Raw genomic sequence first — 27,417 nt, forward strand, 5'->3', positions numbered from 1 at the left:
TTCTTAAGAAATAAATTACAATACTTTATTTTCAAAGTGAAAAGTATTCCCCCAATAAGCATCCATACAAGCTCCATTTTCTTCATGGTCCCACTTCTTTTATTCACAGTTTGTTTTTTAGATCCTCCAAGTCAGTCTGGCATATAACGTTAACACTACTATAATTCCAATTCTCTACTTTGAACAACACTTTCATATATTAAGATTTCTGAAAGCTAAGTGGTATGATTTTAAAGTACAGCTTGCTTATGAACACTGCTACATGCTTCTTCCCTTACAAAACATTAATGCAGTAAATATTTAATATTAAAATCATTTATTTATGACTTGGTGCAGTTATTTTATTATAATTAAGTTGAAAATGTAAACAGCTTAATTTAATAGGTAACTAGTATTTTAACACAGTTTGATTCTGAAAACCCAGTTAAACACAAATATTTTCTATTTTAACCCTGTTCAATACGTTTCAAATTATTCACACAGCATTTTCATAATATATTCATGAAAAACTTGCTACCAGCTAAAGCATTACATTGTCAGATGTAACTACATAACTCACATCTGCTTAATATAATTTTATTACTTTTATCTGCCTTTCTACATTTTCTGTTAAGATTCAGGCTGTATTCAACTGACAATTACAAAGATTACCTGTGTAATGGAGGGTGTGGAGTCCCTTGCAAATACTGTTAGTAGGAATGTAAATCGGTAGTCTTTTTGGAGTTCAATTTGGCAACAATTATCAAAATGAGGTGTGTGTGTGCGCGCGCACAATCACATGCACGCACACACACACACACACACACAATTTGACAGGCAAATTAATGTGCTCACATAAGTGAGCCAAGATATGCACAAAAAGGTCAACCCAGCATTGTCTGAAATAGTGAAAAATGAAATGAACCCACCTGTGCCGAAGAGGTACTAGAGCAGGCCTTGAGACTGTCACCCTTGGAAAGGCTTGCTTGCCAGGCTGGCCTTTGACTAGTGTCTGGGAACCTGGCTGGTGAACAGTTCCCTGCATTGACATAAAGCTTTCCCCAAGGACCCAAACCTGGAAGGACCTAGTAGCCACAATGGAACTGATGTACTTCAGCATATAACCCAGGGCCACTCGCACTGAGACTCAACTGGCTTTAAAATAAACTTTCCTTATTGTTTAAGCCATTTTGAAATAGCTTAATGCTTGCAGCCAAAAGTACTCCCCTGGGTTTCCGTTTCCATTGGCTTATGTGAAATGACAACTATAGGCCAGAGTCTGTTTTTGTATCTAAATGTACCACTTACTAACTTTGTGAATGTGGGGAAGGCATCCTGAGGTACTTTCTTCATTTTTCATGTGAAATGATACCTTGTATTTTATTAGCATTGTTATGAAAAAACAGAGGGCTACTCACTGTCTTAGCTGTACAAGGTTTGTAAACTTTAATGATCAGACAAGTTTATTCAAATAACCTGGTATATAAGTGGCCAATAACGGCTCCATATCTCCAACTGCTCCAGCCCTAGAATACTTAAATCCCAGGAGCTCTGCTCAATGTCCACATTATGAAAACTGCCCCATCTATTACCGGAAACATCTTAAGTCAGTCATGGGAAACCATTTTGTTTAGTAGCTAGCATGATGACATAGATTCTAATAAATCAAAGTCTTACTTGGGCTAGTGTTAGCATTTTGACTTTAAAAGATTACAGATATCACACACAGTCACTCACTACACACTTGTAGAATTCCTGAATATACAATGCTGGAAAAATGCATGAATACAAGCAACTGTAAGACAGGCTGAGCACACATGATGTGGAAGTGATCTGCCACTGCCAGCAACTTAACATGGCTCAAGCAATCTCCATTTAAATGTCTCAGATGAGAAATTAACAGGGAGGCACATTCAGGAAGCTATAGAATTTTTTTCTGAGTACCAACTACTCTGTACCACAGACAAATTCTGAAATTTACATTGCCACTCTTAAAGGTTTCATCAGAAATAATATTTAAATGTACTTAATGTATTTACTAATCATGTTATAATATGTGTGTATATATATGTGTATATATATATATATAGAGAGAGACATATATCTATACATATATAAACAGATATATAAACACACACGTATACCTATACATATATAAACATACATAAATGTTAGGTCAAAGGGAGCTTTAAAACAAGCACCAAAAAATATTTAATTGATCACAGAAGTAGAAACTGAGCTTCCTAAGATATCACTCACATAAGTTACTGACCACATAAGTTTCATATATTAAAAACTAAAGCAAATAAGGCAAAAACTTTAGTGCGCTTAACCATACAACATACAAAATAAATCCATTACCAGAGTGTAGATACAAAACAATTAGCCATTTACATGCAATTAACATTAATAATTCAAGAAAAAAAGATTTTAAATATAATAATATTACCAAAACTGTACTAACATAGTGTAATAACACAAAAGCTGTAGGAAATATTAAAAATCTGCAAATAACAGGATTACTCTATAATATTATAAATCAAAATTTTCCCTCCTTACACAAATTTCATAAAAAAATATGTTGAAAATAAATTTGAGTTAAGTTCTTACTCTCAGTATGTGTCTTTTGGTTCTGGAACTATATTAAAGTATTGCCATGTCAAAGATATCACCTACAGTTTCCCAGAAGGATTGTCTTTAATAGTGGCAGTCTTCCTGTTCCACACACAGAATGTAACTCTCCTGTCGGAAAGCTCAAAATTGAACTACACCAGCCTCTTTGTTCTGGGTTTTCTTTTCCTCTTGAGTGATGTGACCTCTAAAAATATAAAATTAAGAAGGCTGTCAGGTCTAAAAAAATAATAACAACATACATTGAAACTATACAGATGTTTAATTGGTGTTAAATAAGAATGCCAACACTTCAAAACTCCAACAAGAAATCTTAAACCTGACATATACATGATTTTTTCCTCACAATGATATTGTAGTTGAAAACTTACTAATGTAGACTCTAGTCATCCTAAATCCTACTTAACAATAAGCTACTCTGAAGATGTTTCATATGGGTATGCCCTCCCTATAATCAGCATGGATCCAGTGTGCCAATCTGAAAGGTATCCAGGCCAGTGCTAAGAGAGATGAAGAGCCAAGGATTTCAGTTTCACTTCACTTAAACCTAAAATGTATCCCAGGACACTAGTACCATACATCTTTTTGGCTACCACAGCAGACACCAGATCCAACACGAAAATAGGTGTCCATCTAGAAATAGCTGTAAACCTAATAGTTACTGGTAATTAAAAACAAAACAACAGAAGATACAAAAACATAAAAAATGAAAAGAAATATTCCCCACCAGTGCAAAATAAAAGGGGAGTAACAGGAAAAGGAATAAGAAAGGACAAAGGAAAAATTAAGAGAAAGGAAAGAGACTGCTAGAAGAGAACAGCAGTCAGGATAGAGTGCAGCAGGCCCCATGAACAAACTATCCAGAGTAGAGCAAGTCACAGGTCTGGAAGAGACTTCGTTAAAAAGATGAAATTGCCCTGGCCTGTGTGGCTCAGTTGATTGGGCATTTGTCCCATGAATGGAAAGGTTGATGGCTCGATTCCTGGCCAGGGCACATACCCGGGTTGTGGGCTCGATCCCCGGTAGGGGGTGTGCAGGAGGCAGTTGATGGAGAAACATCAATGTTTCTCTCTCTCCCTCTCTCTAAAAACCAAATTTAAAAATCTTTTAAAAAAAAGATAAAACTGATAAAATGCCTAATGTGTTTGAGCATCAAGAGGAGATTTATACAATTGAAGAGTGGTCTGGGGGTAAATCAGTGATAAGCACATGAAAAAAAAAAAAATCAGGCAAAAGTTATTAACTCTCTAGGGGAAAAAATAAACGCATAGATTAAGAAAAAAAAATCATCGTCTATTCCATGGCCCTCCGCCGATAATGTTTTGTAAATGCTGAATACCAATACAACTAAAATAATAATTATATTGGGCGGGTGGGGCTGGGAAGCGTTCATGTTTTTGGGGTGAGAGGCGGAGAATATGAGAGAATTAAATCCTCGCCTTCCTCAGTGGGAAGCCAATAGATAATCCACAGAATTGAAATATGAAGAAATGGCAATATAAACATGTTATTTAGAGACACAAAGGTAATTAGTAATGGGGTTAAAAGTGTTGTCTCTGGGGATTAATAAGTCAGAGTTAGAAGACTGGTTTCTTATGAGTACTATAAAATTATTTGAATTGTAAAATAAATTATGTGCATATGTAATAACTAGTGGCCCTCTGCATGAAGATTCACGCAATAGGCCTTCCTTCCCCTGGCTGTCGGCACTGGTTTTCCTCCGGCACCCAGGACCCAGGCCTTTGGTACGGCCACAGCAGCGAGGCTTGGCTTCTCTGCTGCGGCTGCTCCCAGCCCCTCCTTTTATTTTATTTCCTAGCTCCTCCAGCGGAGCCCAGGGCGGACTGGAAGCCTGGGTTGCCCCCAGTAACCCAGGCCCCCAGCCACTCCTTGAGTGGAGCCCAGGACCCCAGACCCTCCTTGAGCAGAGCCCAGGGCGGGCTTGAGGCCTGCCCCCAGCCACTCCTTGAGCGGAGTACAGGATTGGAAGGAAGCTTGGCTTCCTCCGTCGCCAGGAGCAACCCAAGCCTCCTGCTCGCTCCAGCTCTGTGGCCGCCGCCATCTTCAGTCGTCTTCAGTCTTCACTCTGTGCCTGCATATGCAAATTAACTGCCATCTTTGTTGGGTTAATTTGCATAGTTGCTCTGACTGGCTGGTGGGTGTAGCAGAGTGGCAGAGTGATGGTTAATTTGCATATTTCCCTTTAATTAGTGTAGATGATTAATGAAAACCAAATTTTTAATAAAAACAAGCTGATAGATTTTCAAACAGGACTTGTCAGCTGGCCTAAGGTATGTGTGTGATTAATAGTTTACACACAGTAAAAGCCTGCAAGAAAGACTGGAGAGAAGCTAAGATCTGAAATTCACCACAAGATTGTAAAGGACTGTTATATGCTGACATAAGCAAACCACAGAAATGTTCAGATTTCTGAGGGAACAAATAATCCCTTTTAATTGTCTATTCTGTCTTCCACATGCTTCTATAGCACCCTGCTTCTCTTTACCATCATGTACTGGCTTATTTTCCTCCCACACTAAACTTTAAGGCCCTTGGGGACACAGACTGATATCAATCATTCAACAAATATTTATTTAGGTCCACGATGGGCCAGTCACTGTACTCAGATCCACTCAGATCTACAATCACAGTGATTAAAATAACATGGTTCTTAAATTATTATAGTATATATCTTTATATACTATGAGAATTTAGCTAAGTACTTGAAAAACAAGAGGCACCCAATAAATGCTTGCTGAATAAATACATAGCCCAAATGAAAAAAGTCATTGCCCAGCTGGTGTGGATCAGTGGTTGACTGTCGACCTATGAACCAGGACGTCATAGTTCAATTCCCAGTCAGGGCATATGCTCAGGTTGCAGGCTCAGTCCCAAGTGTGGGGCATGCAGGAGGCTCATCAATGATTCTCTCTCATCATTGATGTTTCTATCTCTTTCCCTCTCCATTCCTCTCTGAGATCAATTCAAAAGAAAAATTTTTAAAGAAAGTCATTAGGCATTATCCTAATACATATTACATTCATTATCATTGATGGATTACCAATTACTACTCTTAGTGTCTACATTAACAGTATGATTAATACTAAAATTCTCCAATATGCCAAAGATAAAAACAAGAACACAGAACCAACCATCATGATCTTTAAGGGTTCTAAACCTTAATGCTCTAAGCATAGCTTTCTTTCCCAGTTTGACAAAACCTCATCTGTACCTGTTTCACTCTGACTTCCGTTCTCCTCATCCTCCTCTGTAATAACAGGCATACTCAGACTCAAACATCTATCTTCCTTATGTACATTCTGCTTGTCATCTGGAAATAAACAAAAAAAGTGGTTTTATATCAAAAAGAATGTTAATCTTTAAGAAAAAAAGTATTTATACAAATAATGTCACTATTATAAAAAATAGATGTTTAAAGTAAAAGCTAAAACTGTAACGGTAAACATAAATATGCATGTTAAAATATATATTTTAAGTATTAATACATTTGTATTTATGCTTTGAAATAGTCTCTAATTCTTCCATTAAAGAAAATGGAGGAAAGGGGAAGAAACAAAATTAGCCAAATACAGATATCGTATTTAATCCTTGTCACACACAGCACAGTATGTTATCTGCTGCTATCGGGATAATCACATGTGTTACTTTGACTATATTAATTAATGACAAATGTAATTTTAAAGTTAATAGCCTTGTTTTTGAATGAAGACACACTTCCTTTTATCACCACATATGCTCTACAAGACATATTTCTCTAGTTATAATTTGCCATTGACTTTGCATTTTCCAAAACATTGGAGGTTTTCTACATCAACCTTCTGTTGTCTGAAGAAATATCCTATTCAGCCCTCATCGGTTTGGCTCAGTGGATAGAGCGTCGGCCTGCAGACTGAAGGGTCCCAGGTACAATTCCGGTCAAGGGCATGTACCTTGGTTGTGGGCATATCCCCAGTAGGGGGTGTGCAGGAGGCAGCTAATCGATGTTTCTCTCTCATCGATGTTTCTAACTCTCTATCCCTCTCCCTTCCTCTCTGTAAAAAATCAATAAAAAATCAATAAAATATATTTAAAAAAAAAAGAAATATCCTATTCAAATTTATCAGATATCATTGTCAGATCAGGTCTCATTTAGCACATAACACCAGGCCTCTACTTTGTTATTAAGTACCTGTTAGCACCATGTCCCAAGAGCAACCCCCTCCCAAGAATCACTATTTATTCCTTTTTTTTAAAAATATATTTTATTGATTTTTTACAGAGAGAAAGAGAGAGGGATAGAGAGTTAGAAACATCAATGAGAGAGAAACATTGATTAGCTGCCTCCTGCACATCTCCCACTGGGGATGTGCCTGCAACCAAGGTACATGCCCTTGACCGGAATCGAACCTGGGACCTTTCAGTCCGCAGGCCGACGCTCTATCCACTGAGCCAAACCGGTCAGGGCAACTATTTATTCCTTATTAGAGGCCCGATGCACAAAAATTCATGCAAGAGTAGGCCTTCTTTCCCCCGGCTGCCGGCACCAGCTTCCCTCTGGCACCCGGGACCTGGGCTTCCCTCCTCCTGCCACCAGCAGGCACCCGGGACCCCGGCTGGCTTCACCCCGGCCGCCCACAGGCACCTGGGACCCCGGCTGGCTTCGCCTGGGCCCCAGCTTCATCAGAAAGGACATCCGGAAGATGTCTGGTCTAATTAGCATATTACCCTTTGATTAGTATAGATGCTTCCTCATTCTTCTCCATAACACTTCTACTGCCTGACATACTGTATATTTATTTGTTTCTTTACAGTCTGCCTCTCCCACGAGGCTGTAAGCCTCACAAGGATAGGTTTTGGTTTAAGTTGATGTACTCCAGCACTTAGAAAAGTGCCTGGCATATAGTAGAGCTTCAATAAGTATTTGTTAAATGATTACATATGATTCAACTATTTTATAATAAAATATTTCATACAAGTATCTATATAATAATAGCCTAGATGGTAGTCATGCCCTCACATCGTCACAAGATGGCCATCACAAGATGGCTGCACACACAGCGGAGTTGGGGCCCAGCGGCCACTCTGCACGGTGAGGCCTGGGGGTGCCGCGGCTCCGCATGGCACGGAAGAGACCGGTCCCAGTGTCTCCGCCACCTTGCGCAGAGGAGGCAGGTTAAGGCAGGGGAAGGCAGTTGGGGGCGATCAGGCCGGCAGGGGAGGGCAGTTGGGGGCGATCAGGCCGGCAGGGGAGGGCAGTTGGGGGCCATCAGGCAGGCAGGCAGGTGAGCAGTTAGGAGCCAGCGGTCCCGGATTGTGAGAGGGATGTCCGACTGCCGGTTTAAGCCCAATCCCCTGCCGGCCTGATCTGACCTAAACCGGCCTAAACCAGGTAGAGCAGGTGAGTGGGGGTGCCAGACCAAGGTGGGGCTCTAGTCACTGTCATAGGGGCAAACCTCTGGTGGTTACTGAAAATTCTTTGCTCCCATGTTCCACGGTCCTGCCAGGCGCTTGCATCTGCTGCCGGCGCCAGAGCCGACGCACCCGCTGCCAGCACCGAAGCTACTGCTTGCACCTGCTGCCAGTGCCCAGCGCCAATCCCAATTGCTCGGCACCATCAGCAGGTGGGAGTGGCAGCTGCCAGCCCCGACGCCTCTGAGAGCTTCTCCACCTCCCCTACTCCTGAGGGCTGATTGGGACTGGCAGCCGCCTCTCACCTGCTGCCAGCGATGGCCCCAATTGCTCCGCACCATCAACGGGTGTGAGCGGGGCCAGCGCCGTCAGCACATGGTTAGCAGCGGCAGCGGAAGCGGGGCTGCCAGCAGACAGGGGACCGAGGGCCACAGTGGGAGGGGCCGGCAGGGGCGCGGAGGATGGGCCAAGACCCACCCCTGTGCCCATCACAATCTCGTGGCCCACAGTTCCTTTCAAGGTGCATGAATTCATGCACTGGGCCCCTAGTATGCTAATGATATGCTAATACTGCTCAACCACTCACTATGACATGCACTGACCACCAGGTGGCAGACAGTTGACTGATCAACCAGTCGCTATGATGTGCACTGACCACCAGGGGGCAGACACTCTGACCAGTAGGTTAACTTGCTGCTGGGGTCCAGCTGATTGGGGCTGAACGAGAAGGGTCAGACATGCCCTGGAGCCCTCTCATGGTCCCTCCTCGGCCGGCCAACCTCCTGTGTCCCTCCCCGACCCGGATCGTGCACCAGTGGGGTCCCTCGGCCTAGCCTGTGTCCTCTCACAACTCCGGGCTGAGGGACCCCATACCTCGAGTGCACGAATTTCATGCACCAGGCCTCTACTATGTTAATAAGTACCTGTTAGCACAGAAGGCAAGACATTAAATGAAAATGAGTTTAAGCCTTCTGCTCTGAACAACATATACTGAGATCTTAATGGGGCACAGATTTTACGGAATAAAGAGATTGCTCTAAGATGGAGTTGAGTAAACTGTAGCAGTAAGTTTCCATTTTGAACACAATTCAAACTTAATATCAATTTCTACTGAGTCATTAAAATAGAATTTTACCCTTACTTGCAAGTCCTACATATTAACTACTATAATTTTTACATGATTTTTAAGATGATAATCTTTTAGAAAATCTGTTTCCATTTCTAATCACATTTTTTACACTTAGAACCTGTAAATTTTTCAATTGTTCACAAAATTATAATTAGTATGCTCTACCTAGAATTATTAATATTGTTCTTCACAATCGTTTAGTCATGTCCATCCATATCAATTATTAATGATTTTTTTTAATCCACATTTACAACCTAACAGAATCTATCCAACAATGTCAAGGGAAGAATTTCTGAGTTCAAAACTGAAAAACAAACCTTTGTCTAGTCACATGATAACTGACTGCAATTTAGAAATCTAGTACTTCTACATTAAATGAATGTTTAAAAAATAAAAAGCAATATTCTCTAAAAGTTCATAAAAAAACCACCATGCTTCACACACACACACACACACACACACACACCTTCCCATAATGCAGTCAGGAACCAAGAAGTGAGCACACAAAACTTCAAGATATTTATCTCAAAGCCCACATCTATAATAATAGGTGTGTAATATGCTAATGAGACTGGACGTCCTTCCAAATGACCTCCCGGACGAAGCCAGGACTGTATGGGAAGCCCAGGTCTCGGGTGCCTGCTGGCGGCCAAGAGGGAAGCTGGGGTCCAGGTGCCTGCCAGCAGCCAGAGGGAAGCCCGAGGCCCAGCGCCTGCCGATGGCAGGAGGGAAGCCCAGGTCCCGGGGGCCTGCTGGTGGCCGGAGGGAAGCCCAGGTCCCAGGTGCCAGAGGGAAGCAGGTGCTGGCAGCCGGGAGAAGGAAGGCCTACTCTTGCATGAATTTCGTGCATCAGGCTTCTAGTCTATCTATATATATAAAAGCCTAAGCAACCAAATGACCGGTTGCTATGATGTGCACTGACCACCAGGGGGCAGATGCTCAACACAGGAGCTGCCCCCTGGTGGTCAGTGCATTCCCACAGCCAACCTCCCATGGTCCGCCTACCCCCAGCAGGCCAACCTCCCACGGTCCCACCCCCTCCCACCCCCCAGCCAGCTGGCCAACCTCCCGCAGTCCTTCCCCCTGGCTAGCCACCCCCGCCCCCATCAGCCCCAATAGCTGGCCAGGCCGAGGGACCCCACCTGTGTACAAATTCATGCACCGAGCCTCTGGTATTAAATAAAGCACATGAGCCCTGACAAGTGTTTCTCAATGGTTAGAGTGCCGGCCCTTGCACCAAAGGGCCGCAAGTTTGATTTCCAGTCAAAGGCATATTCCTGCAGATTCAATCCCCATACCCGGCTGGGGCAGGAGCAGGAGAAACATCTCACATCCATGTTTCTCTCTCTATCTCTCTTTTCTCCTCACTCTCTCCCTCCCTCCCTTCCACTCTCTCTGAAAATCAACAGGAAAAATATCCTCTGGTGAAGATTAACCAAAAAATAAAATAAATTGAAGTACACAAACTTCAGTCACAGGTATGTTCCTCAGCCTTTATCCAGAACCTAATTACATTTATATTACAGAAAACTAAGAAGAATGGACAGTTTCTTAAACCATTACAATTAAGAAGTAGCAAAAGAACAAAAAAAATTGCTACAAGCCTGCACACTGAGAACAGAGAGAAGACACCAACCACAACGAGTATGACAGAAAAACTCTATTTAAATAGGACACAGAGCTGACACAGCATGAAGCCATGAGTTTAAAGATAAAATGCCCCACTTGATAGGATCATTGTATTATAAAACCCAGTAAAATCATATGCTCATGATGCGAACCCTGAGTCATAGAGAAAATTCAATTATGTTCAGGATACATTTTAGAAATTAGGAGAACATAAAAAAATAATTTTAGTATTTTTCTAGTTATAAAAATGATAAATGCACATTACAGAAAACAAGAAACATACAGCGAAGAATATGTTTTAGAAAGATACCAACCAGAATAATTAAACTTTTAAAAAGTAAATTTTGACACTTAAATCATTAATCTCAATAATCCACAAAACTAATTCCCCAAACAATGTCAGATAGATAGTTTCACTATGCTCAAAGCAAACCGTGTGGGATGTAATTAAAAGTAATAGAGTATTGCTCAATCTCAAAACTAATGATTACTAGACATGCAGCTCGAATACAACTTACTTAAGTGCATGTCTAATTTGAGCTCCAGACCCACATTCCAATGAACTGAGCGCAAGGATAGCAATTAAAGATTCAGGCTGGATTCAGGCAGATTGCCATTCATTCAAGTCTCAGCTCTATTTAGTAGCTAGGTGACTTAGACATGTGAAAAAAGTTGGGCAAATAATAAGGTTACATTGCCCTAGCCCGTTTGGCTCAGTGGATAGAGCGTCAGCCTGCGGACTTAAGGGTCCCAGGTTCGATTCCGGTCAAGGGCATGTACCTTGGTTGCGGGCACTTCCCCAGTAGGGAGTGTGTAGGAGGCAGCTGATCGATGTTTCTCTCTCATCGATGTTTCTAACTCTCTATCCTTCTCCCTTCCTCTCTGTAAAAAAATCAATATGTTAAAAAAATAAAATAATAAGGTTACATAAGATCCTCTTCATCATCTTATCATCATTACTCTTACTAATGTCCTTCCAGAAATGTTCATGTTAAATTCTAAGAATGGTGAACAAATACAGCCAAAGCTTACGTAAAACAAACCTAGTAAATCCAATCAATATACTAAGCACCTATTTATGTGCTAGAGAGCTATTGTAGGAATTGAGCTTGAAAAGGCAGATTGGTATATATCCATCCACCTCACCCCCAAAATAAAAACTTCATCCTGTGATTCTTATTTCTGTTAAAGGCACCAATATTCCCTCAGCTGTTTAAGCATTAAGCATCCTTGTCTAATCCCTCTCCATCACCCTCTATATCTGGTTACCTATAGATATACATTGGCTGTCATATCTGTTAATCTACTCATCTAATTCCTACAACCACCTGGTCAGATAATCATTACTCCAATACAGCCTTTTACTTAGTGTTCCTATTTTTAGTTTGTTCCCACCTATCTACCATGCTACTCCCAGTAGTAAGTAGGAATGTGTTTTATATAAGTCAGTAAATATTTAATGTTTCTAGTGCTCCTTTTTCCCCCCAAGCCTGCTAATCAAACTCCAACTTTATGTATGATGAATACATCTTATCTGTATAATTTTTAAAAATTAAGCTATTAAAATAAATAGTCATTTCTTTAAGAACCAAATACCAAAGGTAATTTTATAGATACACTATTTCAAAAGAAAAACAGGTACAGCTTAATTAGTGCAGCCAGAGGGAAATATGGTTTAGAGTGTTATTGCTTATCATACCTTATTTTACACATTGGTTTCACACACAAGAACTACTAATAAAGTATAATCTGGAAAGTTCTAGACTGATTCTATAACTGTCTAGCTATATCACTTTAAGCAAGTTATATTATTAATCTACTAAAGGCCCAGTGCACGAAATTTGTGCACGGAGGTGTGGGGGGGGGGGGGGGTTGGGGAGAGGGGGTCCCCTCAGCCCGGCCTGCACCCTCTCCAATCCAGGACCCCTCAGGGGATGTCCGATTGCCGATTTAGGCCCCATCCCACAGGGACCTAACCACTGGCTTCTAACCGCTCGCGTGCCTGATTGCCCCTAACCACTCTACCTGCCTGCCTGATCGCTCCTAATTGCCTCTGCTTGTCGGCCTGATCACCCCCTAACTGCCCCCCTGCCGGCCTGGTTGCCCCCTAACTGCCCCTCTGACAGCCTGGCCACCCCCTAACTGCACCCCTGCTGGCCTGGACGCCCCCTAACTTTCCGGAAGGAAGTTGGACATCTGGAAGATGTCCAGTCGACCTGGTCTAATTAGCATATTACCCTTTTATTAGTATAGATATGAACCAAAATTTCATTATCTATGAAATAATGGATTTTATGACTCTCCTAGGGTCTCTTTCAGCAGTAAGATTCTAAGAATCTAAGATAATTCATTTATTTTTAATGTTAGATCTCACAAGGTTCTCAGTCAAGCAAGTATTTAATCCTTTTTAATAACAAAAAATCAGTGAGGGGAGATTGTAAATAAAACCCATTCTCCCTTGTAGAGTCTCAAAAACACTTTAAAAAGTTACCTCTTTTTCTGGAAGACTTCTTCCTTCCAGCGGATTTCAATGTTTCTTTGTTTCTTTTTTCCCTGGTTGCTTGACCAGAGGCAGAATCAGAGTCAGAAGAGTCAAGTCTGACTTGGCGATGCCTTCTTGACTTGGAAGCCTTAAGAGTAAGAAATCCAATTAACTGTAATGAATTGTAAAATGAATACAGCTGATAAAGATGAAATACACAATCAAAGACAAGGAAAGATTTACAACAATATTTGTCATAAGTAGTTTACCATTACACTGGCTTGCTTGATACTTGTCACATATAAATACTCCTTTATCTTTACAACTAGAGGCCTGGTGCACAAAATTGGTGCATTCGGGAGTGGGGGTCCCTCAGCCCGGCCTGCGCCCAGTCTGGGAGCTTTCGGGGGATGTCCACCTGCCAGCTTAGGCCCGATCCCCTAGGGCAGGGGTCCTCAAACTTTTTAAAGAAGGGGCCAGTTCACTGTCTCTCAGACTGTTGGAGGGCCGGACTATAGTTTAAAAAAAAACTATGACAAATTCCTATGCACACTGCACATATCTTATTTTGAAGTAAAAAAACAAAACGGGAACAAATACAATATTTGTATTTGCATATGGCCCACGGGCCATAGTTTGAGGACCCCTGCCCTAGGGGGTTCGGGCCTAAGCTGGCAGTCAGACATCCCTCTGGCATCCCAGAAGTACCATTTCTCAGCGTCAAAACTAAACAACTGACCTCATTCTGTGGGAAATAGGTTTGCTCTCTAGAGAGTCTAAACCAGGGAAGCTGTAGGCTTAGGAAAACTGGTATAGCTGAGGTTAAATGAAACTTACATAGGAATGGTAAGTCTCTAGATTAATTCTCTCGGTCAGCTTCCCAAACACTGGCAGGTGGGTTTATTCACCACTTTCTTTCCCCAGACAGGGAATGGAAGATTGCTATCTGGTAAAAATTACTATATCCAAGAAAAAGAAATGTTGAGATTAAAATGCTGTATCTCCACATGACCACGCTTAAAAATGATCCCAGAATCTTCAAACATTTGAAAAAGCCAGCAAAATAGGAACTCCAAGAGAAAAGGAGGAAACTTCAAAAAACCGTAATTAATATCCACAGAGATAAGATAATGCATCCAAAAAAAATAAAGAATACTTTTAAGTAGAAAAAGATTCAAAGACAAAAATCAGTAGTGAAAAAATGTCAGCAAAAATAAAGTAATTCAGAATCCAAGCAACAACACAGAGTGGTGACTGGTACGCGGTGCTTTGTTGTGTTGTATTTTGTGCCTTTAAATCAACGCAGCAGATCCAAACAACAGCAGCCTCCTGAGCACCACACCCTCTGTCTGAGGAACAGCAGTTGTACGTGAAACCTCCCCCTACCAGCCAGAAGAGCTACCACAGCTGTGAACAGCACCCACCAGAGGAGCTGCTGCCAACTGAGAAGCAGCTGCTACCGCAACCGCCCGAAGAGCAACCACAGCCCAAGGAGTCACTGCCACCAAGGGAGCAGCCACTGAACGACTCAACGTCTAGATATGTCAGTGAGATCAAACATGGGTAGACAAAGAAACCCCCAAAGGAAAGAAAAAGAGGACTCGCCAGAAAAGCAGCTAAGTGATACAGAGGCATGCAACATGACCGAAAAAGAATTCAGAATAAGGGTCCTAGAGTTCATAAACTGGACGGAGGAAAAAATCAATAACATATGCAAGAAGCTAGAAGAAACAGATGAAAAAATCAACAACTTAAGTAAGACCCAAGAAGAAATGAAGAGTGATATAGCTGCAATAAAAAACACCATTGAAAGTATCAACAGTAGACTAGGAGAAGCGGAGGACCGAATTAGTGAATTAGAAGACAAGGAAGCAAAACACACCCAAACTGTACTGCAATTGGAGAAAAAAATTAAAAGACAGGAGGAGAGCCTAAGGGAGCTTTGGGACAACATGAAACGAAACAACATACGAATAATAGGGGTGCCAGAACAACAGAAAGAGGACCAAGGATTAGAAAACCTACTCGAAGAAATAATATCAGAAAACTTCCCTGAGGTGGGGAAGAAAAAAGTCACACAAGCCCAGAGAGTCCCAAACAAGGTGAACCCGAAAAGACCCACACCAAGACACATCATAATTACCATGGCAAATGTTCAGGACAAAGAGAGAATCTTACAAGCTGCAAGACAGAGACGGAAAGTTACATACAAGGGATCTCCCATTAGATTATCAAATGACTTCTCAACAGAAACACATCAGGCCAGAAAAGAATGGACGGAACTTTACAAAGTGATGCAAAGCAAAGGACTGAATCCAAGAATACTCTATCCAGCAAGGCTATCATTCAAAATTGAAGGGGAAATAAGAAGCTTCACAGACAGAAATAAAGTAATTCAATGTAATGTTCAGAAAACAAAGCTTAAGAAATCTCTCTGAAAACAGATTAAAAACAGGAAAAAAAAAAGTTCAAGAAAAGAAAAAGCAAAAATGCAGCAAAGAACTCTATCAAAGAAACAATACAAAAAAAAATTCCTCAGAACTGAAGGTTATCAGATCAAAGGATGCCCACCCATGAGAGCCAAGGACAATGAGGGAAAATTACCTACATCAAGTTACATTATCATGAACTTTCAGATCTCCTGGGATAAAGAGAAAATCCTAAAACCTTCCAAGAACAAGAAAACAAAAGCTGGAAGACAATAAAGAACAACGGCATCGCCCTGGCCAGTTTTACTCAGTGGATAGAGCGTCGGCCAATGGGCAGAAGGGTCCCGGGTTCAATTCCAGTCAAGGGCAGACCTCAGTTGCAGGCTCATCCCTGGCCTTGGTCAGGGTGAGTGCAGAAGGCAATCAATCGATGTGTTTCTCTCACATCCATGTTCCTCTGTCTCTCCCCCTCCCTTCCACTCTTTCTAAAAATCAATGGAAAAATATCCTCAGGTGAGGATTAAAAAAAAAAAAAAAAAAAAAGAACAATGGCATCAAAATTCCAGGTAAATACCAGAAGTAATTAAAAGGGAAAAAGTTAAAAAATAAAATAAAAATAACCTCAGCCAGTTTGGTTCAGTGGACAGAATGCCAGCCTGTGGGCTGAAGGGTCCTGGGCTCATTTCCGGTCAAGGGTACATGCCAGGGTTGCAGGCTTGACCCTCAGCAAGAGCCATGCAGGAGGTAGCCAACCAATGATTCTCTCTCATCATTGATATTTCTATCTCTCTCTCCCTCTTCCTTCCTCTCTGAAACTAACAAAAATATATTTTTAAAAATGGTATATTTAAAAATAATAATAATAAAAATAAATAAATAAATAAAACAGAAAAAGTTGAAGACAGTTGCCTCTTGAGATTAGGAATACAGGGGTGGGAAGTGGTGGAGCAGGAAACTGTTGGGTTATACAAACTATACAGTATTATCAGCCTTTTAAAACTATGTACAGCCCTGACCGGTTTGGCTCAGTGGATAGAGCGTTGGCCTGTGGACTGAAGGGTCCCGGGTTCGATTCCGGTCAAGGGCATGTACCTTGGTTGTGGGCATATCCAGAGTGGGGGTGTGCAGGGGGCAGCTGATCGACGTTTCTCTCTCATCGATGTTTCTAACTCTCTATCCCTCTCCCTTCCTCTCTGTAAAAAATCAATAAAATATATTTTTGAAAAAAAATAAAACTATGTACATGTATTACTCAGATGAAAAATAAAAATGTAATTAAAAAAGCATCAAGTCAATTTCTAAATTACCTTAATAGAGAAATAACTTACCTGAACAACAACTGCAAAGGCCTTTGATTTTATTTTTGCTAATGATGCTGCCCTTTCACACGACTGGAAATAAAAATACAAAGGAAGGGGGAAAGTTAAAACATAAACATTAAGTGAAACTATGAATACCCACAGAAATAAGATTTTAGACAAAGGTAGGGTACAAGAAAGTAAAGATACAAAAACACACACCACATTTTCACAGCAGGTGCCATAGCTACTGATTGTTTTCATTCAGGATTTAAGGAGGATAATATAAACAAAAGCCTTGGTGATGAAGCCATTCCACCTCATTGGCCTATGCCCAAAGACAGCTCCTGTCTCATCCACTAAGATGGATGAAACCTCTAGAGCAGTGGTTCTCAACCTTCCTAATGCCGGGACCCTGTAATACAGTTCCTCATGTGGTGGTGACCCCCAACCATAAAATTATTTTCGTTGCTACTTCATAACTGTAATTTTGTACTGTTATGAATCATAATGTAAATATCTGATATGCAGGATGTATTTTCATTGTTACAAATTGAACATAATTAAAGCATAGTGATTAATCACATAAACAATATGTAATTAAATATGTGTTTTCCGATGGTCTTAGGCAACCCCTGTGAAAGGGTTGTTCGACCCCCAAAGGGGTCGCGACCCATAGGTTGGCAACCCACAGGTTGAGAACCGCTGCTCCTGAGGTAGGAAGCAGTACTGAGTAGCTTGAGCTCCACACCAGCTGAAAGGCTGACAGGAAGCAAGAAAAGACATAATACAAAACCCTAATTCTGCCCTTGGCACTCCAGCATCATCCTTCCCTTCCTCTGCTGAAACCTGTCAACATCCTCACTCCCAATTGACACCTGATGTTGTCTTACACAAGGTTTCCAGTAAAAATAGACTAGCTTGTCACAGAACCCAGGTTTTAGAATTTTCTAAGATATTTATTAATACTGACCGAAAATCATGATGCTTAGTATACAGAATCATAGCCACACATAAAATAAAAAGCGAATCAAATACTGCCCTATCAGCAATCATTGTGAATTTTTCTGACCTCTGATTCTTGTGAATTTCCTTCCCTCTCTTCTTCTCCATCTTTACCTGTCAATTTTAAGGATGGATTCTGAAAGAGCAAAAATTTATATAGACACATTAACAATTCAAATGATCTAAACATTAATTGCAAGTCATTTCAGAACAATGAGAATCACTTACTTAATTATTGAAAAGCTGAAAGATCATTTCACATTATTGAAGTACTAGAGGCCCAGTGCACAAAATTTGACATGTTAATGTCAGCCCGGCCTATGCCCTCGCAGTCTGGGAGCCCCGTGATCTATCACCCCACAGAGGGAGGCCCCACCCATCGCAGCGCTGCCAGCCAGGTATCCTGGGCCTCCCTCTCTGGGGTTATCACAGAGCCCACCCACTCCCAATTGATGGCCCCACCGGCCAGTGGCCTGGGCCCCCCTCTGCCGATCGATTGTGGGGCAATGGCGGGGGTCCCCGACCAATCGCACCCACCTTGGCTGGCCTGGCGCCAGTGCATGTCATAGTGTGGTCAATTTGCATATTATACTTTTATTATTATAGACTAGAGGCCTGGTGCACGAATTTGTGCATGGGTGGGGTCCGACCCACCCTGATCGGGGACGGGCCAGCTGGGGGGAGGGGCCACAGGCAGTTGGCCAGCTGGCCCCACACCCTGGTCAAACTCCCAGTCCAGGGGACAATTTGCATATTAGCCTTTTATTATACAGGATGGTTCACCACATGACAATTAAGATCATGGTTAGGTTTCAGAATAGTTCTAAAATTCATCAAAAAAAAATGCCTTAATCATCCTAATGAAGGAGGATTTTATGTGGAAAGGAAAATTGGTTTATTCTCCTTTCCTTCAAATTTTCAGAGGTCTTAGTAATATCTTAGTAATCATTAAAGATAGTTTGTTAAAAGGGAGTACTATTCAAACATTCTAAAATGTTCTACCTCATTAAAATCAATGTGAAAGCAAAGTATTTCCTTCTCCCCAAGACTGTCATCTCCTCATCACTTTTCTTGTATTTTTTTTCTAAAATGAATTTGAGCCAGCTCCTTTTATATAATGGAAAGCCAAAGAAGCAACAAATCTTTGAAAACTTATCTAGCATTTGAGAAAACATTAACACATTATCACATTCACAGTAAGTAATCAGAAATTGCTTCTTTTTACTTTTTTTTTTTAGAAGCATTTAATAAAATAAGATGGAGTAGTGGTTTCAAAGGCTGACCTTTAGGTTTCCAGAGTAAAAAAATTTCTCCAGCTGAAAAGGTTAATGTGGAATATGAGTAGCTCTAGCCTCAGAATTTGGGTCAGGAAATTAAATTGCAGATGCGTTGATGAAACTTGTAAATGAATAAACCAAGGCCAGCGGAGCACAATGGGGGCAGCCACCACGCAGGTCCAGCTCTCGCTGCCATGCAGCACAGCGGGACCAGGACTGCCAGAGCTCTGACTTTTAAGAGAAGCTGGGTGTCTGGAATTTTGCATGAAGTCTACAGATATTTATGTTAGTAATTAACTCACATTTTTAAAACAATGTTAGGATCAATGCTGTGCCAAACAAAACACATCTGTGTGCAGGATTTGGCCCACAGAGCGCAACCTCCAGAAGATGCTAAATTTTAAAGACTGCAATAACTCTGTGGTATGCCAGGATGACTCATTTCTCTATAATTATATAGTTACATATATTACTTAATTATACATTATATAATTGTTATTAATTACTATTATTTGGTTATAGATGTAATCTATATAGAATCTGTTTGTAAGGCTAAAGAACATCACATAGCTAGCTAATAAGTGGCCAAAAAAAGTAAAGCCCTCCAAATCTTAGGTCCACAGGAATGCAGCCAGCCTCAGCTAGCTGCCTCTCAACATTATCACCCTTCTGTGTTCAGTGCAATTGCAAAGGTGAGGTATCAAAAAGCAGTCACATACCTTCCTGTCTTTGTGCCACTGCTGATGCTCCAAAATTATGGTCTTAATATTATCAAAGAAATCATCCTTTACCAAGCTGAGGGTTTTGTTTGGATTGGACTTATCGGCTGAAATTACATGTTTCATGTTCTGATAAAGATCATGAACATTCAGCATTTCCTAAAGGTGAAAACATGAGTCTTTTATTCAGTTTTATAGCAGAAACTTACAGGCAAAACCAACACAAAATAAAATGGCATTCCTGTGTTGATAAGGAATAACATGCCACAGTATACTGAAAATAGTATTTAATAAAGAGGCTGCTTTCCAAAGGTATGGATTCATTCAATTCAACTCAACAAACATTAAGTAACATACACTGCATGGGGAAAGACTAATGGTTAATAAATGATTGAATTCCTGGATATAACAAAAATTATTTGTAGTATAACATATCATTAAATATCACTACTGATAATAACTAAAATCCCATTTTTATTTTATATTGTCATATCAAGGATATGCACATAGTTCTTTATGCTCAGCTGGAAGTGCCTGTATGATTCACCTAATCCCCACAGAGATGTGCTGGCTTTCACAGGTCTCAAGGCCTGTGTGCCTGTGCCCAAAACTTCATCATTGCTTCAGTATTAAAAGTTAGGATTAAAAAAATAGAGGGGATTTATGACACCATTTGAGGCAATGTTCATTAATTAGACCTTTCTCCCCCAGAAACCTTCAGCTAAATTGGCAGATCTATGGGGTAAGGAGAAAGACAGCACACTTAAGAAATCAAATAAAACTGGTATTGGGACTTGGCTCAAAGTTCAGCAGGGAACTAGTGACATCTGAGTCATCCCTAAGTTGGGCTACTCAATTCATTTCTAGATTTTGACAGAATAACAGACATCTGTTCAAGGAATCAGAAACTGCTCAGTGGTGGTGAGTGCTCATACATGCAAGATTTTCAAAGGGGAACACTGTCCAGACATGGGGAGCCCATAACTTTTTACAGTTTACCATGTGCTGTACTCCCATTATTTTACCACATGCAGGGGAAATACAGGGGCAAGACCATTAGCTGGACCTGGTTTTGGCCTGAGTTCTGTCACTTGCTAGACTGTGACCTTGAGCAAATTCCTCAATCTGGGAATCATGTTCCACAATTGTACAAAATTAAGCAATGCCACTAACCCACTGTAAAAATAGTAGTTGATTTTATGAAAGTGAGAGTGTTCTGTATAATGTACCAGTAAATCACTATACAAAATTAAAGTGTTAAGACATAAAATAAAGTGCTTGGACTCTGGAGCCTTATAGACTTGGACATTCAAATCCAGTGTCTACACCCTACTTTATTTACTTTTAAATATGTTTTTACTGATTTTTAGAGAGAGGTGAGAGGAATAGAGAAATAAAAACATCGATGAGAGAGAAACATCGATCAGCTGTCCCCTGCACATCCCCTACTGAGGATGGAGCCAGCAACCTGGGCATGTGCCCTTACTGGGAATCGAGCTGGTGACCTCTTAGTTCATGGCTAGACACACTCAACCAGTGAGCCACACCAGCCAGGCTGCACCTTACTTTTTGCAAATTACATAACTTCTCTGAGCCTCAGTTTCCTTGTTTTTAAAATCAGGAAAATACCACCTCCTCTGCAAGGTTACTATCATGATTAGCGAGATAACATAAACATTTAACATAGTTCCTGGTACATGTTGAAAACTCAGCACATAATGGCCATTTTTATAATTGTATAAATGAAAAACAAAAAAGACTTAGAAAAATAATTAGCTGAAGGTCATATTTAAGTAGCAGAGTTCAAATTAAAAATCAGATGTTTGATTCAAAATCTTATCCTCTTCATTTTATTATGCCTCCTTAACCACAAAACTAAAATTAATGAGTGGCAGAATCACGACCAGAATTCAGGTCTGCTGACATGGAGACATAAAAGCATTTGCAAGTAGAAAAGTATTAAATGCAAGGATTATCAATGAGTATGGGTCAAAGGCTAGACAAGGACATGACAAGTAGAATTAATAGAGGTACCGAGAGAAAAGGCTCTCAAAGCAGATCTGTGACAAGCCAAAGATGAGAGATAAAGTCAGGAGGACTTCAGACTCCTCCATTCCTAGAAGCTTCTAGGAGTAGGCATCCCATAGCCTGGCCCTCCTCTCCAATCACCCTAAAAGAGAGGCCTTTGTGCATCATCCCAGCTCTGTTCTCTTCAATCTTCCTAGTTTTCAATAGTGGGTTTTCAAATAAGCATTGCAAAGAGGAACTTAGAAGATAAATACACATTGTTAAAAAAAAATAAACTCACTTTAAATTCTTGTTTTATCACCTACCAAAAAAGTCAAATACAAATGTGGTTTCAGCATCTGAATCTAAATATCCTGAGTTGAAATCCAGTTTTCTATATCTTTGTTTCTTACTATATTTTGTGATTTATCCCATAAACTTTGATATATTTAGGGTGCATTATTTCTGATACTTTAGAGAAAATAATATTCATTCTATGGTTAAAGTCATTAAAAATTTTTCAGTATCCAGTAGATAAAGGTATAACCTCAATATATAGTTAACAATAAAACTATTTATTTTTAAATTTCAAGAGAATAAAAGAAATTTACCTCTAATACATCAGAAGTGATAAGTTTCATTACACGATCATTTGGTTCCTTAAATTCTTCCGTAACTGGAGTTCGCTGAACTTTTTTCTTCATTCTAAATGACAGCTATTTGATAAAGAATGTCTTTTAAAGTATATTTTTAAATAAGGAAATAAGTAAGACAGCAGCAAAAATTGTCTATCAGTAAACATGGATGAAACAAAAGCAGCACTATGTACATATTAAATAATCCATTTTTTAAAGACTGTTAGAGATAATCCTTTTGAGATAATCCTTAAGATGCCATGCCAAGTACTTACAGATTCCGATATTCAAAGAAGTTCCATATTTGCCAGCTGATGGCAGAGCCAGAACTAGAACCTAGTGCTCTTCTAATGTAGTTTCTCAATTGTCATAAGATCATAGAGATATCATATTTTATTAGTGGAAGTTTCAACTTTTCACCAACTGACATTAAAATTCTTTGGTCGTCTTTCAGCCATATCCTCTCTGATGTTTGAATAAAGAATGAACAAATGCAGATACTGAATTTAATGTCCTCTCCTAACAATCTGCCTAACAGATGGCATTCGGAAATGCACTGCATGTAAAAGCAGAGCCTGAATTTTGATTGCAGCAAAAAGTAATCAGGAAGCATTTTCTCCTATTTTAGGAAGCCTTTCTACAAGTACTGGAAACTATATAATAATCTTTCCACATTATGGAGACTGAGGCACTTTATGGACAATGAAGTATAATTTCTCATTTTGAAGAAACAATTTATTTTAGGTAACATACCAATTTGGGCATTGCTGTAAAGTGAAATGCTTTGTCTAGTCGTAGCTTCCTAAAAATATAGGCTACATCAAAATGTTCCGAATTTATCAAATCTTGTTGAAATTTTAAAATTTCATCCCAGTCCTTCAGGGCAACTCTAATCTGCAAACAAGAGAAGCAAAAAAGTCGTTACTCAATGTAAATCTTCTTTCACAAATGTTTTATATTTTGAAACACTGGCATTTCTGTATACATCAAGTTTGTTATAAAAATATTGTACCCGTTTAGTGTTTCTGCTGGTGGAAAACAACTCATCAAGTATTACCTTTTGTTTTGGTTGACACAGTTGGGTGTTATATAATCCATACAGCAGATACAAAGCACCCACTCGGATCTGGAAGGCATATGGAGGTAAAAAATATCGCCAAGCCAAAGCTAAAGCTTCTTTTGTAAATGTGTTCTTTTCTAAATTTCTCATTTTGCCACTAGAAAACAAAGAGAAAATATGTTATGACTTTAAGTAAATAAGTAATGAACAAAAATTACAAGAGGTATATTCTAGCAGTTGCTAGAAATTGGGTGGGCATTCCACATCTAATCCCTTCCTGATTCAAGCACAAAGACCTAACCTTTGGTTGTATTTCCTCCACTGAGGCATAGGCGTACACTAGGTAAACATGATGCATCTTCCTAAAGCATCAATTTGACTTGTTGAATTAGGGAGCAAAGGGGGTGGGGAATGCATATTATTCCTGGTTAAGAATTTTATCCTATATAAAAAAGCCTAATATGCTAAGTGTCCGGTTGTCCACTCAACCAATCAAAGCGTAATATGCTAATGATATGCTAAGGATGCTCAACTGCTCCCTATGATGTGCACTGGCCACCAGGGGGCAGAGAGTCGATCAGTTGCTATGACGTGCACTGATCACCGGGGGCAGATGCTCCAACCATTAGGTTAGCTTGCTGCGGACTGAGCGAGATGAGCTGGACATGCCCTGGAGTCCTCCCACGGCCCCTCCCCCCTGCTGGCCCAGCCCCCAATGGGCCCCCATCAGGGCAGGCCAGCCAGGCCCCACCCTCTAGTATCAAAATAAGCATGATTATGTTACAGAATAAAATACACAAGCTACATGTATTTTAATATATAATGGATATTTTCCCCAATACTCTCAGGGATTCACACTGAACCTCATTTGTCCTTGGGACACCTAGATAAAAAAAAGTTAGAGACTATAAATACATCCCACCCCCTCCTTTCAATTCTTCAGGGCAAAGCTCACTTAAGTAAAGAAGGAACAGGAGCAGGATAGGAAAGTATACTCCACTTTACTCCCAAAGCCTGGGCTCTTCAAATAATAAATACAATAAAAGAATGCAAAATACCTACTTTAAGGACAGGCAACCAAAGCAACTTCTAAAGAAAATCCCCTGCTCCTCAAGTGGTCTATATTTTTCCCCTCACTTTAGTTTTTTCTCATTAGCTAAAAAATGAGGTAACCCCAGCAAAATGTTCCTGAACTACCACATTTCCCAAGAGGATTACAGTGAAAGATAATGGGTTTTACAAACAGGCAAACATATAGGTTTCCATATCTGCTTTACCACCTACTTACTAGCTGTGTGATCAGGGAGAATTACTTAACCTCCTTAAACCTCATTTTCCTCATTTATAAAACATCCATTATACCAGTTTCTCAGAGTTGTTCTATGGATTAAATACGTTAAGCTATAAATGCATTACATGTAGTAGCTATTAAAAAATAGTCTCTCTCCTATCATTAATTGTACAACAAGCAGCTCTCCACCCTCTATCCCCTGCAATGTACAAACTGCATAGGTAATTATTTTACATCAACAGAGAGAAAAAAGATAACTTTTACATTTTATTCAGCAAAGTTTTAATCACAAGAACTCATTCATTCAATTACTTAGCCTTTTCAATATTATATGCATTATGCTAAAGGATACCAGATGCATCCAGAGCTCTGTGTAATGGAGGGAAAAATCTATATAATAAAAACCTAAGTTACCATTATGGCAGAACGACCAGAACAACCAGTCACTATGATGCACACTGACCACCAGGGGGCAGATGCTCAACGGAGCTGCCCCCTGGTGGTCAGTGCGTTCCCACAGGGGGAGCAACACTCAGCCAGAAGCCAGGATCATGGCTGGCGAGTGCAGCGGTGGTGGTGGGAGCTTCTCCCACCTCTGTGGTAGCGCTAAAGAGCAGTGAGCCAAGTGGTAAAGAGCAGCGAGCAGGTGGGCGGTAAGGAGTGAGGGGTCCCGGGCTGTGAGAGGGATGTCTGACTGCTGGCTTAGGCCCGCCTCCCCATGGGAAGCGGGCCTAAGCAGGCAATTGGACATCCTCCAAGGGGTCCAAGACTGCGAGAGGGCACAGGCCGGGCTGAGGGACTGCCCCGCTCTAGTGCACGAAATTTGTGCACCGGGCCTCTAGTTTAAAAATAATAGCAATAATGAACATTTACTGAGCACTTGGAGTGCACTTAACATATATTAATTAGCTCATTTAATCCTCAGAACTACACTATGAGGTCTTACTGTTGTCCCTCTTTTACAGTAAGGGAGCTCGGCCAGTAACTTACCAAAAGTCACAGTAGGTGGACTCTGATTCACATCAGGCAGGTGGGCTCCATAATCTGTGCTATTAACACTAATACTGTCTTTTAAACTACACACTTATAATAAAATGCACTTAAGTTGAGAGATAAAATAAGCAGAATGCTATAGGGAAAAAAAGAGCAGTACCCCTTACTTAGCCTAGAAGGGCGAAGGAAGGCTTCCCTGAGGAACTGTCATTTGAACTTAATCCTGGGTGAGGAATACAGTGGCCAGGCAAAGGGCATGGGGGGAAAGCTCCAGGCTGCGCAAAGGCCGCCGCGGGTGGAGGACCACAAACACCGGCAGGGCTGGAGCGAGAGCGGGCCTGGAGGGGATTGGTCGATGGAGCTGCAGAGAAGGGCAGAGGCCAATCACAGAGGGTCTAGCCAACCACGTTAGGGAATTTGAGCTGCATCCCAAAGGCTACAGAAACCGTTGGACGGTTGTAAGCAAGGGAGTGATGATCCAATGTGCACTTTAGAAAGAGAACTCTGGTTGTTATAGGTGAAATGAATTCAATCGTGCTTTTTGTCTTTGCTTGGGTGTTTCTTTTGTTTTGAAATATGGGGGCTCTAGAAGAACCAGCCTGGGGAAGGGCAAGCGATGGGGACCTAGGTCAGGCTGGGGCGGTGCAGATGAGAGGACGGTTGAAAAGGGCGGCCAGGCAGAGAAATCCATATTCGGGAAGAGGCCGCAAAAGGATGCAACGGAAGCCAAAGAAATCGCCCAAGGAAAGCGTGTCACGGGCGCACTAAAGACCCGGGAGAAATGGAGGTGGATTCCAGAGGCTGCCGCGCTCCAAGCCCTGCCCGGGTGCGGCGACGGAAGGCGGGAGGTAGGCGGAGGGAGGGCTGCCACTACCTACGCCGCGTCGGAGCGGACGTGGGGAGAGAGAGGGGCGGGAGCGGAGAAACACCCACCAGAAGATGGTCCCAAACTTCATGCTCCTCCAGAGCGCCGAGAAGTCCTCGAAGCGCACGCTGTCCGTCTCCTGGAAGCGGCTGAGCAGCTCCTCGCAGTCGGCCTGCAGGCCTGGAGGGGCCCCCATGCCTGCAAAGCCCGCGCACTCGGCCAGCGGTCCAGCCCCCAGCGGTCGCCCAGGAAACCCAGCCCGGACACCCCGCCTCCGACGACGTGACACCCGCACGCGCTCCGTGACGTCATATCCGGCTCCTTTGGCTCCACCTCCAGCCTGACCGAGCTCGCGTCCTCGATGCTTGCTGCGCGTGCGCGGGCGTGTAGCGTTCAACTCGCCGCTAATACGAGGATTAAAATCAGTCCTTGTCATTTCTTTGAAGATGTGTACATCTCCAGTGTCTTGTGAGCCCAAGAAGGAATTAGGTCTGCATTAGGCTAGCTTATGAAAGCTGGCAAACTCTACTATCACTCCCCCTTAAAGTGGCAGAGGCACAAAAGTCAACTTCCATAGCT

The 27,417-nt window shown here is 41.3% G+C and overlaps 1 protein-coding gene across 1 annotated transcript; it reads right to left on the bottom strand.

Annotated features, from left to right (window-relative positions):
- Nucleotides 1–27,121, bottom strand: SNAPC1 (small nuclear RNA activating complex polypeptide 1). The gene is made up of 10 exons (XM_059694164.1): nucleotides 26,907–27,121; nucleotides 23,687–23,846; nucleotides 23,383–23,523; nucleotides 22,606–22,710; nucleotides 19,988–20,146; nucleotides 18,059–18,127; nucleotides 17,017–17,079; nucleotides 13,269–13,407; nucleotides 5,843–5,941; nucleotides 1–2,797 (listed from the first exon to the last, which is right to left on the bottom strand). The coding sequence occupies exons 1-10, from the start codon at nucleotides 27,032–27,034 to the stop codon at nucleotides 2,745–2,747; spliced, it is 1,116 nt and encodes a 371-aa protein (XP_059550147.1). The 5' UTR covers nucleotides 27,035–27,121; the 3' UTR covers nucleotides 1–2,744.
- Nucleotides 27,122–27,417: the final 296 nt, after the last annotated feature.

This window comes from Myotis daubentonii, chromosome 1 (assembly GCF_963259705.1).
Source record: "Myotis daubentonii chromosome 1, mMyoDau2.1, whole genome shotgun sequence".
Taxonomy (NCBI): domain Eukaryota; kingdom Metazoa; phylum Chordata; class Mammalia; order Chiroptera; family Vespertilionidae; genus Myotis; species Myotis daubentonii.

Excerpts from the sequence above, each read along its gene's own strand:
- SNAPC1 (XM_059694164.1), bottom strand. The coding sequence starts at position 27,034 with ATGGGGGCCCCTCCAGGCCTGCAGGCCGACTGCGAGGAGCTGCTCAGC. Across the intron at positions 23,524-23,686 it reads TGTGTCAACCAAAACAAAAG|ATTAGAGTTGCCCTGAAGGA; the intron begins GTAATACTTGAT and ends TCTTGTTTGCAG. Across the intron at positions 20,147-22,605 it reads TCACTTCTGATGTATTAGAG|GAAATGCTGAATGTTCATGA; the intron begins GTAAATTTCTTT and ends TTTCACCTTTAG.